Source organism: Branchiostoma belcheri, unplaced genomic scaffold (assembly GCF_001625305.1).
Source record: "Branchiostoma belcheri isolate BF01 breed outbred unplaced genomic scaffold, Haploidv18h27 scaffold2, whole genome shotgun sequence".
Lineage (NCBI taxonomy): Eukaryota > Metazoa > Chordata > Leptocardii > Amphioxiformes > Branchiostomatidae > Branchiostoma > Branchiostoma belcheri.
In genome coordinates, this window is record NW_017803490.1 from 8,917,960 (window position 1) to 8,934,896 (window position 16,937).

General features: G+C 44.4%; 1 protein-coding gene across 1 annotated transcript in view; it reads right to left on the minus strand.

Moving 5' to 3' along the window:
- Positions 1–3,947: 3,947 nt before the first annotated feature.
- Positions 3,948–16,937, minus strand: part of LOC109468824 (urea-proton symporter DUR3-like) — a 14,306-nt gene continuing 1,316 nt past the window's right edge. Inside the window, exons 2-16 of the mRNA XM_019767164.1 lie at positions 15,165–15,340; positions 13,590–13,706; positions 13,085–13,256; positions 12,260–12,357; positions 11,378–11,608; positions 10,602–10,740; positions 10,314–10,355; positions 9,724–9,896; positions 9,254–9,361; positions 8,738–8,906; positions 7,744–7,956; positions 6,505–6,680; positions 5,545–5,700; positions 4,773–4,938; positions 3,948–4,286 (exon numbers count right to left, since the gene is read on the minus strand). Coding sequence (XP_019622723.1) covers positions 4,090–4,286; positions 4,773–4,938; positions 5,545–5,700; positions 6,505–6,680; positions 7,744–7,956; positions 8,738–8,906; positions 9,254–9,361; positions 9,724–9,896; positions 10,314–10,355; positions 10,602–10,740; positions 11,378–11,608; positions 12,260–12,357; positions 13,085–13,256; positions 13,590–13,706; positions 15,165–15,340 — 2,333 coding nt within the window. The 3' untranslated portion in view covers positions 3,948–4,089. The remainder of the gene's footprint in view (positions 4,287–4,772; positions 4,939–5,544; positions 5,701–6,504; positions 6,681–7,743; positions 7,957–8,737; positions 8,907–9,253; positions 9,362–9,723; positions 9,897–10,313; positions 10,356–10,601; positions 10,741–11,377; positions 11,609–12,259; positions 12,358–13,084; positions 13,257–13,589; positions 13,707–15,164; positions 15,341–16,937) is intronic.

The following is a 16,937-nucleotide window of genomic DNA, read 5'->3' on the forward strand; positions in this document are numbered from 1 at the left end:
TGCACACCTCAAATGACGTACATATCTAGGGTATGTTGCAGTAAAAATATCTTCAAGCATGCACACAAGCAATATTTCTCAAGGTGGCGATATTGTGAACCCTGGTGATATTATGGACACAGATGTTACATGTACCTACGTAGATCTATGACTAGTATGAGTGTTTGAATCAACTTTGACTCTATCTAAATACAGATACCCCAAAACCCCTACAACACCCTTTAAAAGCTACATGTCTGCCAGTGCCAGGTTGAATAGGTTATGTTATCAAACTGCCATTGGAGCCCTTTCTACAAAATGTAACCTTGTTTTCTCTGATGGCATATGGGAAATGTTGCTTTTGACACATGAATTTGGCTTGATTACAACTGGATTAAAGTGTATATATAGGATCATAGTGTGTATATACAGTTGCATGATAGTGTATATATACATGGATTTCAAAATCCTGCCAATATCTGTTGTTGTTAACGTGTTGTCAGCTTATAAGTTATAGTATTTGTTTGAATTGAAAGCTAGCGATTGTTAATAAAGTATGCAAGTCTCATACTTCATTGAGATAATTTAAATTACATTATAACGATAAAGTTTTAACAAACATTTTTCTTTTACCACAGCTAATAACATATAGGATACCAGTCAAAATGGCAGATACAATTACTAAAGTATGTTATTGTTAGATGTTAGATACAGGTACACATGGGTTGATGGCACACATGTAATCTTAACAAAGGTCATTGACCTCATAAATCTGGGCTAATCCATTTTCCCTGGGGGAGGAAAGAATCTTAATCTGTGAAAAGCCCTGAAATATTAATGTGAAAAATTCAAAGGATTTAATACTGAAACATATGATCCCTCGTAAAAGAGACAAAAAATCCAAGTACTCCAATTGCCTTAGAGTAATGAATATTTTGTAGGTTAGATTCTATTACAACAAGAGGCATAAATTAAAAACTATGTTGTTCACATCTGCTTTTAAATATTCATGTTTCTTAACACTCAGCATTTAAAAAAGGAAAAACAATTTATAATCTGATTGATGAAAATGAGACCTTAGAATTCGATGTGAAGAAAAACAGACAACATGCAACAACCACGGTGTGATACCTTCTTTCCCCCCAGCCTGAGTTTATGTTTGCATAGTCAGCAGTAAAAAAAAAAAATTAAACAACAAGGAAAAACATTTATTTGATCAAGGAAATTGTGAGGAGGTTTAGCAATCTTATTTTCGAACTTACCTGCGAGACCTAAGTATTTGATTTCTTGCGAAAACAACAAACAACAACAACCGCGGTGTGATACCTTCTTTTCCCCAAGTTGTGGAATGTCATAAAACGAGGGCAACATGCGACACAAAGGTGAGAAATTCTCAAGAAACGCAGCTACAAAACACATGTTCAAAGCTATGGACAGCTATATCTGATGCTATCAGTATTGTTTAATAGCCAGCAAAACGGATTAATCTAAAGCTGGAATCGTAATCTTATAATAACTTGCGTAAACATATTGGTCACGATAATTTCTTGGAAAAAAATTAGGGTAAGGTGACACTGACAGCTAGGGTTGGAGCATGCGACCTCATAAAATAGCGATCTACATGCGATATTTTAACATTCTTGTGTATTCATAAACAGTATTGGATAAGACAAACCTTGTTTGATGTTGAGAAGAAGAAATGTTGCCTGTTTATGGAGGTAGAAAGGCGTGAAGTTGAGGAGAAGAATCCGTAGTTCTGGCGACATCAGACGAAAGTCGCCGCCATTTTCTCCCGATGCACGGTGGGAAGGCCTGGGGGCATTTCGAAGTCAAGTTCTAGGTTTGTGTCCATTTTGTACGTATTTATTCGTGAAAGCTGGGATTTTCTTTGCCTTGCTTTTAGAGTTAATGCATACAAAGGGAAGAACGCATTTCTCAAGGAAATAAGGTGATAAACATAAATATTTAGTGCAAAGTCATCATTAAATAATGAAAAATAATATCAAAGATATAAAATAAGCTAAAATCTTTGTTTACTTGAATGACCTTGTGAATCGGCAAAGTGACATGAGGTTATCTGTCACTTATACAAAGAAAATGCTTTTTTTTCAATGGATTTGTGCTCATATAATGAAACTCTAGAATCGGTGAGTTGGCTACATTACCAATAATTGATCAAAAACTCTAATTAATTTATTGAACAGCCACGGGAGTCATATGATGGCGTAGTATAACGTCCGCCATGTTACAAGGTCAAGGTAAATGTTCTAAACGCCGTTGAAGTTTTGTCCATTTATGCCCTACTTGTTTTACTTTGTAAACGTTACCAGAATTTACAAGGGTAGTAATGCGTTAAATAAAAGTCAAGTACAGTAATTTCATTTTCTTCCATTGTTAGTTAAGTCCAAACTTACCGCACTTGACTTTTATTTAACGTTACTGCCATTGTAAACTTACTGTTTACAAAGTATTACATTGTCCACTTCACTGGAATTTACTATCCGTTGGTTAACTACATTTTGTAGCCTCTACCAGGCTTCTGGGGGTAGCTGGAAAGAGTAGAAATTGGCCAAATGGAGAGATAACATGCCAGGGGAGTTGGCCCGCTTGAGAGTAAAGATCGGGTGCGGCAAACTGTACTCTAGATCTCTAGCGGACCAACTCCCCCGACATATTTACTCTATTTGGCCAATTTCTACTCTTTCCAGCCGCCTCCCGAAGCCTGGTACATAGAGGCTACATTTTTCGCACAGTGTAACTTTTTACACTGCATACAAACACCGCATCATCTTGCCAGTGCCTTCAATAACAATTCTCTCAGCCAACATATGGCAATACCCCGGCAGATCTGTTGCTACCCACTCAGACATGAAACACCATTAAGGTAATGATTTTGTTCGGTCGCTGCCCCGTAGGGAAAAGCCACTATAGATGTCTATAAACACGTAATCTCATAAAGGGATTTGAATGTTGATGTTGCTTGTAGTTTAATATGTGAGTTCAATTGTATTTGTCATGATAATATGGCACTGTTTTTCTTTTGAATAAATCCAGGAAGAATATATTAGGATGATATGTCTAATCTAATGGATTTTCAATAAAATATCTAACATCAAATTAGTGAGGTCGTGTGGCGTAGCGGCAGCGTTCTCGACTCGGAACCAGAGGCCCCGGGTTCGAGTCCTGACATGCCACCGATCTTGTGCCCTTGGGAAAGGCACTTTGCACGACTTTCCTCACTTAGCTCAGGGCAAATGAGTATTGTACTGTCCCTGTGTTGGTGGCGGCATTAATATAAGTTGGAAAAAAAAAAACTTGAGTGTGTCGTCACCACGTCTTGTGATTACATGTTTCGGAATAAAAATTTTAAAAAATCAAATAACACCCGACGCTACATGGATGTTGGCTTTTCTCCACCCTTGGGTGGCGCGTATGGACCCTCTCTGGCCAATGGATACTGCCTGGCCAATTTGATACTGTCTTTTGCCACCCTAGGATCTGCTTGGAGATAAATTGGAAAACAGGAGTGGCTCTGTATTGTGGCGGGCTGTATTGTGTTACACTACAACGTCTATGAGGCTGCAATTGAACAACTCTGCTGGCTTTAGTACATAATTTGTTTTGGAACAAAATCAGACACATGCAAAACTGTTATTATAGCAATGTTAATATCATATAAAACACGTAAGTAATATTACTTGTACAACGTGTCAACTTAATTAATCGATGACCATACATTCATGAATTCATACAAGCAAGAAAACTACTAAAATTTTCATAGATACGAATATGACAGGCTTTAGGCTTCGCTTCTTTCCACTCTGAAAGAGTTGTCGGTACTCAATAACATTCAACTGTCCAGAAAATACTAACAGTATACCGCACGGCACAGATATTACATTTACAAAACATACAATTATACAATATTTTTACAATTCATGTATCCTCTTTTTATTGCCATGCATGTGTCCACGTTTTATTGCAATTCATGTGTCTACTTTTTCTTGCAATTCGTGTCTCCACTTTTTATTCACGTTTTCTCAAAGGACGGTTTCAATCCTGGAAGCGTAGCATTCTTATTACTGAGATGAAATCTTAAAATCAACTTTCTTATAAAACGTCTTCCAGACAACGGCCGTCTCCAACCTCTTGCGGCGCGTTCTTCTTAACGAGCACTTGAGCATCGCTGTCTTGTCCGGGACCTTCAGCATCTTTAAGACCGTCGACTGCGGGTTGTTGAGGGTTTGGACTAGTTTCTTCGATGTAGCTGATGCCAACCGTCTTGTTGTCCTCTTCCTCTACCGGATCTTTTAGTAAACATAGTACCAAACAGTTAGTATCTTGTCATGGTGAAAAGAACAAGACAATTTCAAAAGACTATTTCAGTCTTACTTAAAATCTACATTGTATTTACCAAAACCGTCTATCTTAAAATATCCATCTGTACACAAACGTTGGCCTCTAGGTCTGTATACTCTTTTTACTGATACAGTGTGATGGTTTTATTTCTGAACCCTGGAAGAGCTAATTTTTGTTAACTTTATCATAATGGCCTACCACCAGGACTTTGAAAAACCCAGACCTAGAGGAAGACCCCCCAAAAGATGGCGGGACCAAATTATTAAGTATATGATACTGGATGGTGCCCCGAGGTTGCAGAACAAAAGGCTAAGGACCGTGCTGCCTGGCAGGATAAAGTGAAGAGGAGCAAGGGACCAGTGATGGCCTAAGCATTTAGGCCGGCAGGCAGTATTATAATGAAAGAAATCCTATTATATATTGTGGGTACAGACCTTCATTTGCGCAGTCCACTGCTGACTTGTTGGTGACGTATTGCCGGCGGACGGATACAATCTCCTGGACGAGTGGTACGGCGATGAGGAAAGCGGCCGCGATGTAGGCCCAGGACTGGGACACGTTCACCCAGTGCTGGAACTGATCTCCGTTCATAACTCCAACCTAAACAGGTAAATGTTCATCCAAAACAATATGACATCTTTTACTAGGCCTGGTTACCTTGTCTTGAATTGAAAGAAACTTTGGTACTGCCTCTTCCTTTTTTCTGTTTCTCCCCCCCCCCTGCCCCTCTGATCCCCTCACTTTATTAGCCTATCCTGGTATCCAAACCTATATTAGCTTCCAATTTCGTTTGTTCTTTTTGCTAATGTCCGTTTGCATAGAGGACGAAAGATACTCGGTAGTTGAATTAGGCTTGTATACAAGGCTACCGTCTCTTTGGATTGTACACCGCTGGCAGATGGCATACATTCACGTTACTTCAGACTTTCGCACTCTATACCTCTGTTTCCCTCCCCCCCCCCCTCTCTCTCTTCTAGAGGGTCCAGTGAGGCAAACTGGACCCTCTATGACCGACTAACTCCCATGGCCAGCTACATTCTTTCTAGGCCGATTTCTACTCTTTATTCAACCTGCAAAGGAGTCTGTTAGAGCCTACCTTACCGCCAATATGCCTGCCGGCCACAAAATGACCAGGACCAGGCTGATGCCCTACATTCACGTTACTCACAACTACGATCGACTGAACACCAGGCTAGGTCAGCTTACCGCTAACATGCCTGCCGGCCAGAGGATGACCAGTACCAGGCTGATGCCGATTCCCGCCGCGAGGGCTGTGATGCGAGGCTTCCTGCAGTACCGCCGAACCTCCGCAAACGTCGGCCGGTCGTTCAGCTTGTTCGCCGACTCCATCTTGTAGGCGCTCTGAGAGAAAATAGAATGATGTTTTCAGTACGTTTAACAACTTGTGGGAGACGACTTCAACCAACTGTCGGCGAAACAGATAGCCAACCTTGCTAGTAGCCTCCGTAGCAGGATTATAGAACTTGGGGTAATTAAACCAGGCCGACTATGTTGTCTATATGCAATCAGAAAATAGCACATAAAAGATCCCAAAGATCCCCCAAACCCCTAGTTTTTGGCATCCCATGGAGGCTACCTTGCTAGCGACAAGGGGAAGTGGACGGCTCTTGCAGTCGCCTTCGTTGCAGCCTACCGACGTGGGTGACCGACGATTATATTTATGTGCATTACCTTGGAGATGCAAGAAAGCACAGAATCGGCTACAGGTACACGTATGTGGCAATGATAAGAACAGGTAGATAGGTTCCCAAGATTTGAACAGTTTGTCTCCACTAGGTGATTTCCTTACTGCGTGTCGCTATGCTACTTGAAGCAGAGTGGCATTATCTATACGTGTACTACAAGGAAGTTTTGTTCAATGGACAATCCTTGTCTGTAGACCCTCAAGACTTGACCAAGATGTAAATCTTCTACAATTAATTCTCTAGAATTCTCTACGATTAATTCCTCTAGCTCTAGGCTAGGTTTGGCCACAGGCGTTTCTGAAGAACAGAACCTACTGCGGGCAAAGCTTGGTACCAGGAGTTATAATGCACGTAACAAGCCTGGCTTGTAGCTTTCCAGCTGTGATTCCTCTGTTTCTAAGGTTGGCCTCAAACAATGTTGATGACCAGAATGTACTTCTGGTAAAGTTTTAGTACTCACCTGATATGTCGGTCCCCAGGGTTTGAGCGGGTTGTCCAAGCTGCGTGTTTTCTCCCACTCTTCCTCCAGCTCCTGGGTCGGTACCCGGAAGCTGCCGCCCAGGCTGACCATCGCGCATACCGCCCCGCCCGACAGGATGCTCACGAGGTTACCCACGATCATGCTCAACTGGTCTCCTAAACATGAGAGAGAAGTCCCAGTCAAACAGAAGACAGAACGTCCTACATCCTCGTCTATTACTCACAATTATGCTCAACTGGTCTCCTACAAATGGAAAAGAGGTCAGTCTATCCATTCATAGGTAATAACGTCTCCTAATCTGAGGTGGTCTGACCCTCAACTGGTCTCCCAAACACAGTAGAGAGTTCAGTTTAGTTTAGATCATGGACAAGATGCTCACCAGGTTACCCACGATCATGCTTAACTGGTCTCCTGGAAACAGAAGAGAGTTAGTTCAGATTAGTCCAGTTTATCTTGTGGTACGTGTCAACAGCATGACAGAACGCCCAACATCCTCCTCTACTGACCAGAGCGCACACCGCCCCTCCAGACAGTATGCTCACCAGTATGCTCAACTGGTCTCCTAAACATGGGAGGGAGTTTAGTTCAGGCAAGGAGGTTAAGTACAGTATATATTGTCAACAGCTTTTTCACAAGTACCAGTTAAGCATTGCAGAACGTCCCACATCCTCCTCTATTGACCAGCGCGCACACCGCCCCGCCCGACAGGATGCTCACCAGGTTCCCAACTATAATGCTCAACTGGTCTCCTGGACATGGGAGGGAGTTCAGTTCAGGTTAGTACAGTATATACTGTCAACAGCTTTTTCACAAGTACCAGTCAAGCAAGACAGAACTTGCAACATCCTCCTCTATTGACCATTCTAAGTCTGGGACGTGACGTCGGAAACACGTGCTTGCAGCAGAGGGTCGTACGTGTCAGATAATCTGTGTCGCCCCCCGTCTCTGTTCAGTGTTGGACGGTTGGCCCGAATGTACACCGCCTCCTTTTCTCCTCTGGCAAAGAAATCCAGAATTTTCACTTTGTCCAGCGAGACGGAGTGTCCTGGAGATTCTATGTGTATATGTTGAGATACTTCTGAACGTGTTTCCAACGTCACGTCCCGGAAGCTGCAGTAGAATAGTCCATTCCATGAACAAGGCTGACAGAGTTGGCCTTCTTCAGGGTTGAATGACCAGAACAATACAGAAAAAAAAAATGTCAATAGAGCTTCCTACCAGTATTTTTGATGAAGTTGCCTCCCATGAGTCCACCAGGTAGGGTTGCCGCCACCGCTAACCAGCACACCAGTGCCAGCGCGCTGCCGACCGTCGCTCCGGCGATCATTCCCGCCGCCGTGGTGCGGGCCCAGAACAACGCCATGCCGATAGGGATGACTGCAGCCCCGATCAGAACACCCATGAACAGGTACAGCCAACCCAGGTTCAGTCCTGTAGAAACATATTCAACACTTAAAACCTGATCAATGTAACCATGTCTTGTCCTGTGTAAATGTATGCTGGGCTCCATTGGAAAGCAGCCTCTACAAGCTGAATGGGCTACTCATCCGTTTTATGATGAAATAGATCAATCAAAACACCCATGAACAGGTACAACCAACCCAGGTTCAGTCCTGTAAAAAATACACTCAACAGTGTTGTATCTGTATCTGTATAGCCGGTATAACCGCCTTTCGGCGTAACACACCAGCTTCACGGGCACGCGGCGCGGCGACAGCTAGCTGAAACTTGATCACCCATGACACCCATGAATAGGTACAACCAACCCAGGTTTAGTCCTGTAGAATAGAAAATGAACACGTCTGGAGTTCAATTTTCATCAGTCGCCTGATATCGCTCTTCGTCAAGTATTCTAACCAACTGACTTCTGCCCTGTTTGTATTAACAACCGTACTATCTCAGGCACGCCACGTATATCCAGAACTGTGCTTTGGGCAAAGCTACGCTCTTGGATACGCGGAGACTATCCAGAACCGTGCGTGATCCTTACCCTGGAGCATTCAGGCATAGAACTAAATAGGCAGGGTTCTGGATACCTAATGACCCACTTCAATTCCAAAACCTTTTTTCAATGACATCAGGAGTGGGTCAAAGTTGCCCAGAAGTCTGAATCACCCGTCGACCATTTTCTACCCGTCGAACAAACTGCCGAGTCGACCATCAGAAGAACAAACAACGTTACAAGTAAACAAACGATAACAAATTGACTAACCTACAGAATCTGCCACCAGGACCAGTGGCACAGTTGCTGCCGTCACCACCACGATGTACCAGTTCTTCCTGCTGAGCAGCAGGTTGAGATAGTTCCTGTACGCTCCGTGTGTGGGACAGCTGTACAACCAGTACTCCTGGGTTAGCTTCTCTCCCTTAGCGGCCTCCTCCTAGGGCGGGAAGTTAAAATTTAGCGGACAGCAGTTTAATTAGGCTATTCAATGATTAAGCAGACTGCATACGTGCTTTCTGCTTTGGTGTGTTGCTTATAACTCGTGTAAATATTTGATAGGCTTAATAGTGCGCCAGCCTTCACAATACCTTACTTACTCTGGCGATGGTGAACTTAGGGCACCGCCACATACTTCGTAAGAGTTTCGACGTGGTAGGAATGCCAAGCGGTCTGTGACAGAACCAATTCCTGAGAAAGATCTAAGACAGCCTTTTTTTTTGTAACAAGACATCTCAGTTTTGTACGACACATACACGGGAGAGAGGGTGTAGTGAGCACACGAACCTTGCAGAGTTTGCAGTTGGCCACAGGCTTACACTGGCACTTGTCGGCCTGCCGAAAAATCCGGGCTCGTCTCTTCCCACACAGGGTACAGGCACTGTCTGACAGGTTCTGGAGGGGGTGTGTGTGTAAAGATATACGCAGATGAGCAAAGAGGCAATTAGCCTTTTACAATGAATATAAGCATTGCAAACAACACAGGAGTTAATGCAGTATTGCCTTCTCTATCAGTGAATTTATAGCTACTCAACTGGACATGCTTAACCCTTAAGATGCAGACATAGTTAATAAAGCTGTTTAACCTCTGAAAATGCGAATAGTCCCTTAAGATGTTTTACCATTTTGAAGATGGAAACATAGTCCTTGAAATATCATACCACAATGGAGGTTCTACCATTAAGAAGATGTAGACAGTCCTGAAAAGATGCTTCACTTTAACTAAGGTGCTGAAATAGTCCTTGAAGACATTCTACCTTCCTGAAGATGCAGACGTAGTCCTTGAGGATGTCGTAGACGATGATGGAGGTTACGGCTATGATCTCGGCGGAGCCTGTGGACATGACAGCCATCAGGATCATCAGGACAACAATCACCTGCCCCGCGTGGCCCATCAACCGGTGTACAACTACAGGGGCCACCAGACCTGGGGACGAGGGGAAAAAACGTTATCGCCTGGCCACCAGACCTGGGGACGAGCAGGAGAATCATTATCACCTGGCCGGCATGGCGCATCAACCGGTGCACAACTACGGGGCAACCAGACCTGGGAATGAAGATAAATCAGTCAATCCAGGGCGTCATGTTTCCTACGGAGGAACCCCTCCCTTGACTTGCTCCACTCTCGTCTTCGTCTGGCATTCCTGGGCCATGCAGGGCCCAGGCGTTGTACAAGACTGTCCCTCCACCTCGTACAGGGCCGTCCCCTACGTCCTCTCCATTCCCGGGGTGTCCACTGAGTAAAAAATTAGAGATTTAATCTTCTACACACTTAGTGAAGCGTGCTAGATCTCTCCGGTGGACATGGCGGCCATCAGGATCATCAGGACAACAATCACCTGCCCCGCGTGGCCCATCAACCGGTGCACAACGACAGGGGCCACCAAACCTGGGGACGAAATTCAGGAAGGGTACTAGAACGTTAAATTGTTATTCTAGCAAACTAGCCCTCTAGCTGCTGGGCAACATATGAGCTCTCAAACAAGTTCTACTGTAGACCAATGTCCAGCAGGATTTGGTCATCGCAACTTTCATGTCATAAGACTCTGTATATTTAGCTTTCAGTTATCTAAACTTTGAATGTCCTTCTGTTTCTTTAAACATTCAAAGCGGCCAGAGTTAGTCAAATCTTCACCTTTGTCCACGTCTTCAGCAGACAGCAGAGCCTCCCCGTTGACCGTGCCGAGCGCGACGTACGCCAGCCCCACGGTGGTCGCCATGGAGAAGGGGATGGCGAACCACGTCAGCCCGCCGGAGATAAAACCCCACACGCCCTAAAGACGACAGGTGGAGGGAAAAAAATGTTAGATACATACAGGCTAAATTCTGTTGTCGTTGTTGTTACCGCTCAGGGTCCTAAGAGGTAGAGTTGATAAATTAGTGGGGTCGCGTGTGACGTAGTGGCAGCGTGCTCGACTCGGAACCAAGAGGTCTCGGGTTCGAGTCCTGACATGCCCCCGATCTTGTGCCCTTGGGAAAGGCAGTTTACACGACTTTCCTCACTAAAGTAAAAATGAGTATTGTCTTGTCCTGTATTTGTCCTCTGCTTGGTGGCGGCATAAAATAAGTTGATATAACCGTGCTGTCACCATGCCTAGTCATGAAATGTTGACATATAAAAAAGTTATAATAAATTAGGTTTCACAGTTGGGAACAAGCGTTACATTGCCGGCAAAATTATGTCTTTTCCGTTGAATTTGACCAGTGCGTGTGATTCTCTATCATATCTAACCTCCAGTGGCCGTGCAGCCACGGTGCTCTGCCAGTAAGACTGATCGCAGAAGACAGCCCCAAAGTTACCGATGATGTTGATAACCCCGAACATCAGACCTCCGGTTGAGAAAATGATGAGATAGCTCTTTGCATAAAATAACCTGTGTGAATCTACAATAGCTAGAAGCACTTACTTACCTCTAGTGGTCTTGCAGCCACGGTGCTCTGCCAGTAAGACTGGTCACAGAAGACAGCCCCAAAGTTGCCGATGATGTTGATGACACCGAACATCAGACCTCCAGTTGAGAAGAAGGTGAGGTAACTCTGCTCCTGGTTGCCTGCCGGGCCGCTGCTGCACGTTAGAAGGTCGTACACGGTCCTGACGTCACCCAGTGGGTTCTGCTGGACAGAACCACCGTCCGAATACACCTAAAGAAACACACACAAAACAAAAAATATAAACAAGAGGTTGAGGAAATCTCCGCGAAATATTTAGAGTTTTCTCGGATGTCTTTTTTGATTTTGGTTAATTTATGGTTCAAGTAATGTTCCTGTCTTTCATTACACGTTTTTATCGATAACTTTTTGTCACCTTACGGTAAACCTGGTAAGCATATTAAAAGTGTTTAACTGCAAAACCCACAGACCCTGATAAAATAAAAAAACTCCCATGAATTAGTACCCTCCTCTCTAGTCCATACATGTATGGCTAGGAAAGTCTGTCAGCAACCAACTTTAAAAATTAGACTGATTCTTCTACCTTTTGAACTGTACAGTATTTCCTGTTTGTCGTTAAGAGTCAATAATGGTGAGGTGTTATACTACAGAAGTTGTCGTCACCCATTCTACTTCCCATACAAGTCAATTCTCCCATCAGCACCAAGACGGAGGGTGATACAAAGTTCTTTCTACTTTGCTACGATAGCCAGACAGAGTCACGTCTTTGTTAGTTACCGTCAATGGTGAGGTGTAGTTGTATCCAGAACCGTGCCCATCTTGGTCTATGCCTGAATGAGTTAGGTTTAATATCAGGCACGGTTCTAGATGCAACAGTTGTTATGGTAATGAAGCTATAATTACCTTCCACAGGATGGTGATGAGCACGGCGAAGATCAGCGCAGTGTTGAAGTAGGACACGTAGAAAGTGGCACCGAGTCCGCCAATCAGCGTGTAGGTGCCTTAGACCAAAACAAAGCATTACCTTTTATGTACCCATATAGAGTCGAAATATTCTCTAGCCAGTAGTTCTTTATAATACTCTGTCAGATACAATGTCCGTTGACCATATATATAGCATCATGTTAGACACATACCAACTAGTAATTTTATTATTTGCCATACATTGTACCCGTGACAATCGTTGTGCAATAAACTTTGACTTGACTTGACTATATACACCCTACACGTGGTGAGTTAGAGTACTCAAGAGCCTCAACGCTAGATGAGTTGCTAATGTCGAGTTCAGTAACATTCATATGAGACAGTAAGGTTACATTGTATTTAATTGCTTTGTATTTAACATGCTGCAGCCTTTAGCTGTTACTCAATATAATCAATACTATCTTCATCATCATTTTCATTAACATCATAATTTTTATAATCGTAATGTTATTATTATCCCTTGGAGGCTGTGGAATAGTTGAGCCCTGGTCTAGCAATGCTTGATGTACGCCAAAAATCAGTTACTCAAGCTTGATATAGATTTCACAATACTCCACTGTATAGCTACATATGAAACAACATTTAGCTTGTATAACAACAGCTAGCATATAATGTGACCAACACCACAGGGTGTCTGCCACAGCACCAGTTACAAGTACCATGGTAACAGACCATTAGCTGCTGTGTTACGCAGAAGGGCGGTTATGCGGGCTATACAGATACAAATACAGAGGTCCAACCCACCTATAACAGCGGCCAGACAGATGGCCGCCATCTCAGTAGTCAGTCCGTTGACCAGGCTGGTCATGGAGGCGATCCCGCCAAGCATCAGCATGGTGGTGACTAAAACGTTAGTCAGCAGGGCGAACACACAGTACACGATGTGCGCCTTCGCACCAAAACGGGCCTTAATTACCTGAAACAATCAGGGGAAGAAGAACAGTACAGAGGGGTTTGAATGAATGAAAGGCAAGGGAAATAATATGCAGAATATAGATCCACGCGTATCCATGCCAGACCAATGACGGGCAAATCTACATCTTGGATACGCGGATACTATCGCGGATAATCCAGTATTGAAGTCACTGCCTAATAGCAGCCGCTCCAGACCCTCGCGATTCAGCTCCGCCCATTGTAAGCGCCCAACAATCATCTTCACTGCAAGGAGAGTAGCCGGTCACACCAATAACTATTCTAACATTTAAGTCTTAGATGGCGTCTTAGAAAGTGTATAAAACACGTCTTTCACCTGTAGGTATGTCTTGGCTCCCGGCGCCTTCATCTTAAGCTCCACAGACAGGATGGCGAACACGATGATCTGCACGGAGGCTCCGGCGGCGTACCAGAACGGGCCGCTGATGCCGAACTGCGGAGGGGGCAGAAGGAAACGTAAGTTTTTGTGAATGTTTTGTGTAATGGGTGAGTGAGTGAGTGAGTGAGTGAGTGAGTGAGTGACTGCATGAGTGAGTGAGTGAGAGGATGGCGAACACGATGATCTGCACGGAGGCTCCGGCGGCGTACCAGAACGGGCCGCTGATGCCGAACTGCGGAGGGGGCAGAAGGAAACGTAAGTTTTTGTGAATGTTTTGTGTAATGGGTGAGTGAGTGAGTGAGTGACTGCATGAGTGAGTGACTGCATGAGTGAGTGAGTGAGAGGATGGCGAACACGATGATCTGCACGGAGGCTCCGGCGGCGTACCAGAACGGGCCGCTGATGCCGAACTGGAACGGGGCAGGAGGAAACAGAAACGTAAGTTTTTGTTAATTTTTTGTGTTATGGGTGAGTGAGTGAGTGAGTGAGTGAGTGAGTGAGTGAGTGAGTGAGTGAGTGAGTGAGTGACTGCATGAGTGAGTGAGGATGGCGAACACGATGATCTGCACGGAGGCGCCGGCCGCGTACCAAAACGGGCCGCTGATGCCGAACTGGGACGGGACAAGAAATGGGAGCGATCTTAACTCCGTAAGTTTTTTGAATGTTTAGTTTGATTCATTATTGTGTACGTCTATACGCTTGAAGCCAGAATTTTTTTGACTTTCAGAGTGCTCTTATACGGCCTTTGGCTACATGAGTGAGTGAGTAAGTGAGTGATTGAGTGAGTGAGTGATTGAGTGAGTGAGTGAGTGAGTGAGTGAGTGATTGAGTGAGTGAGTGTATGTGAGTTATGCAGCCAACAGTGAGTGAGTGAGTGAGTGAGTGAGTGAATGAATGAGTGAGTGAGTGAGGAGCGAGTGAGTGAGCGAGTGAGTAAGTGTGAATGTGTGAGGGTGTGTGTGTGTATGTGTGTGTGTTTATGTATGTGTATGTCTGTGTGTGTGTGTGTGTGTGTGTGTGTGTGTGTCTAGAGGAGAGTGTTTCATACCTTACTAGCCACCTTACAGGACTGCAGTAGTGTCGCAGCTAATGTCCACTGCGACACGATGGTCGTTGGAGTCATTTGTACACGTAGAAGTAGAACAGGGTGGGTTTTGTCCTACCTTACTAGCCACGGTACACGACTGCAGTAGTGTAGCGGCCCAGGTCCACTGTGACACGATGGTTGTTGGAGTGTGTGTGTGCGCGCACGTGTGTGTGTAACTAGTCTAAAGAGGAGTGTTTCGTACCTTACTAGCCACCGTACACGGCTGCAATAGCGTGGCGGCCCAGGTTAGCGACACCAGACAGTCATATGTACATGTAATGTATTAGTGAGTAGAAAGTAGAAAGTAGAACAGGGTGGGTTTTGTCCTACCTTACTAGCCACAGTACACGACTGCAGTAATGTAGCAGCCCAGGTCCACTGCGACACGATGGCTGTTGGAGTGTATGTTTGTGTGTGTTTCATACCTTACTAGCCACCGTACAGGACTGCAGCAGCGTGGCGGCCCATGTCCACTGCGACACGATGGTGGTGGCCGTCAGACCCACCGACACCTGACCCCCCGCGTCGAACGCTGTGTCCAGGTCGTCCTGGTCGTGATACACGTACTTCCGCACCAGGTTGAACACGTACGCAACGAGCCCTGGGAAAGAGAGTCACACACATGAACACATACGCAACTAAGCCTGGGCAAAGAGAGTGATATCCATGAACACATAAGTTTCTTTCAGTGGCATTTTGTTTAAAATGTTGTCACCCTCATTGGTCGGTCTCCGGCCGGTCCCCGATAGATACTCTGACAATGTCTTGTAGTGACCCACGCAATACACATTTCAAGCCTGCAATACACATTACACATTTTACCCGTTCTTACGAAGTACACATCTATATTCTGTGCATCTGGTCTGTGACGTAACAGATTTGTCCCGGTGGACTGCCGACAACCGTTGTTCTCACGGCTCGGTCACGGCGTCTTTTTGTCAACGGGGCCCGGGTAGAATTTAAGTCAGAGTTAAATTCTTCTCGGGCCCCTCCGGGCCGAAAAATAGCCCGGTAGCCCCAGGATGTCCCGCGGGGCCACGTAGGGGTCACGCCCGAAAGTGCAAAAAAAAAAGCAGCCTGGCAACTACCCGGCAGGACCATTTTTTTCGAATTGGGACCAAAGCTTAACTTGAGTTTGAGTTTGATGATGCGCGCCTTACTAAAGGCGACTTAAGAAACAATTAAGTGACCCGAGGTGCCTTATAACTACGCCATCCCACCTGCTCCATGGAATTAAGCATAACGAATCTATGCATTAGCGTCGGATTAAGGTTAAACACGAGATTATCCCTTCGACGCTTAGCTAATAATGGGTGCACTTTGGACCATCTAAGCTACTTACATAATACTCCCCGCCAAGGGATTAACACTTACATGGTAAGAGTACTGTAAAAAGAACATACTGCCAATGTCATGTACATGCAAACCTTTTTAGACTAATCGTACCATTTTAGATACACTACCAGGGGCTTGAACGTTTTAACATGAAGGTTATGGCGGTATTACGTGCGATAATCTTTAGATAATCGTTAGGTGTAACATTGTCTAAGCTGTTCTGGGGATTAGCACACCTAGAGGAAAACATTTCCGGCTATAATTTGTACTTAAAACTTGTAGCTGTGGTTTTGAACGGCTTGAGGTGGCTAAGGCTTTGAATTATGTTGTTTTGACGCATCGGATCTGATTTATTTCTACTGAATGTTGTCCACTACAACTAACACTTAGCCAATAGCCCTAAACATCGCGCCATATATCAAGTTTCCTTGCTTGACATATCTCGATCCTATATAATTTATAAAACTAGAACAGGAAAAATTAGTCAGAAAATTTGGAGGTACGTAATCTACCTTACAAAAATACAGTCACTGATCGAAGAATTTTTACTAACGTTAACAGGAACAAATAGATATTATAGAAAATATAAGTAAGCAGCCTTCGCCATAACACAACAGCTTCACAGCCATCTGGCGAAGGTAAACATATTGGTTTTTGTTCTGTTTCTTCTTATGTCAAGCGGGTGTCACCATAATTGTAAATAGTGCTGTGGCAGACACTCTTGGGTGTTGGATAACAATATGTAGCAAGAAAGCAGGGCATACACACTCACACACACACACACACACACACACACACACACACATATATATATATATATATATATATACACACACACACACACACACACACACACACACACA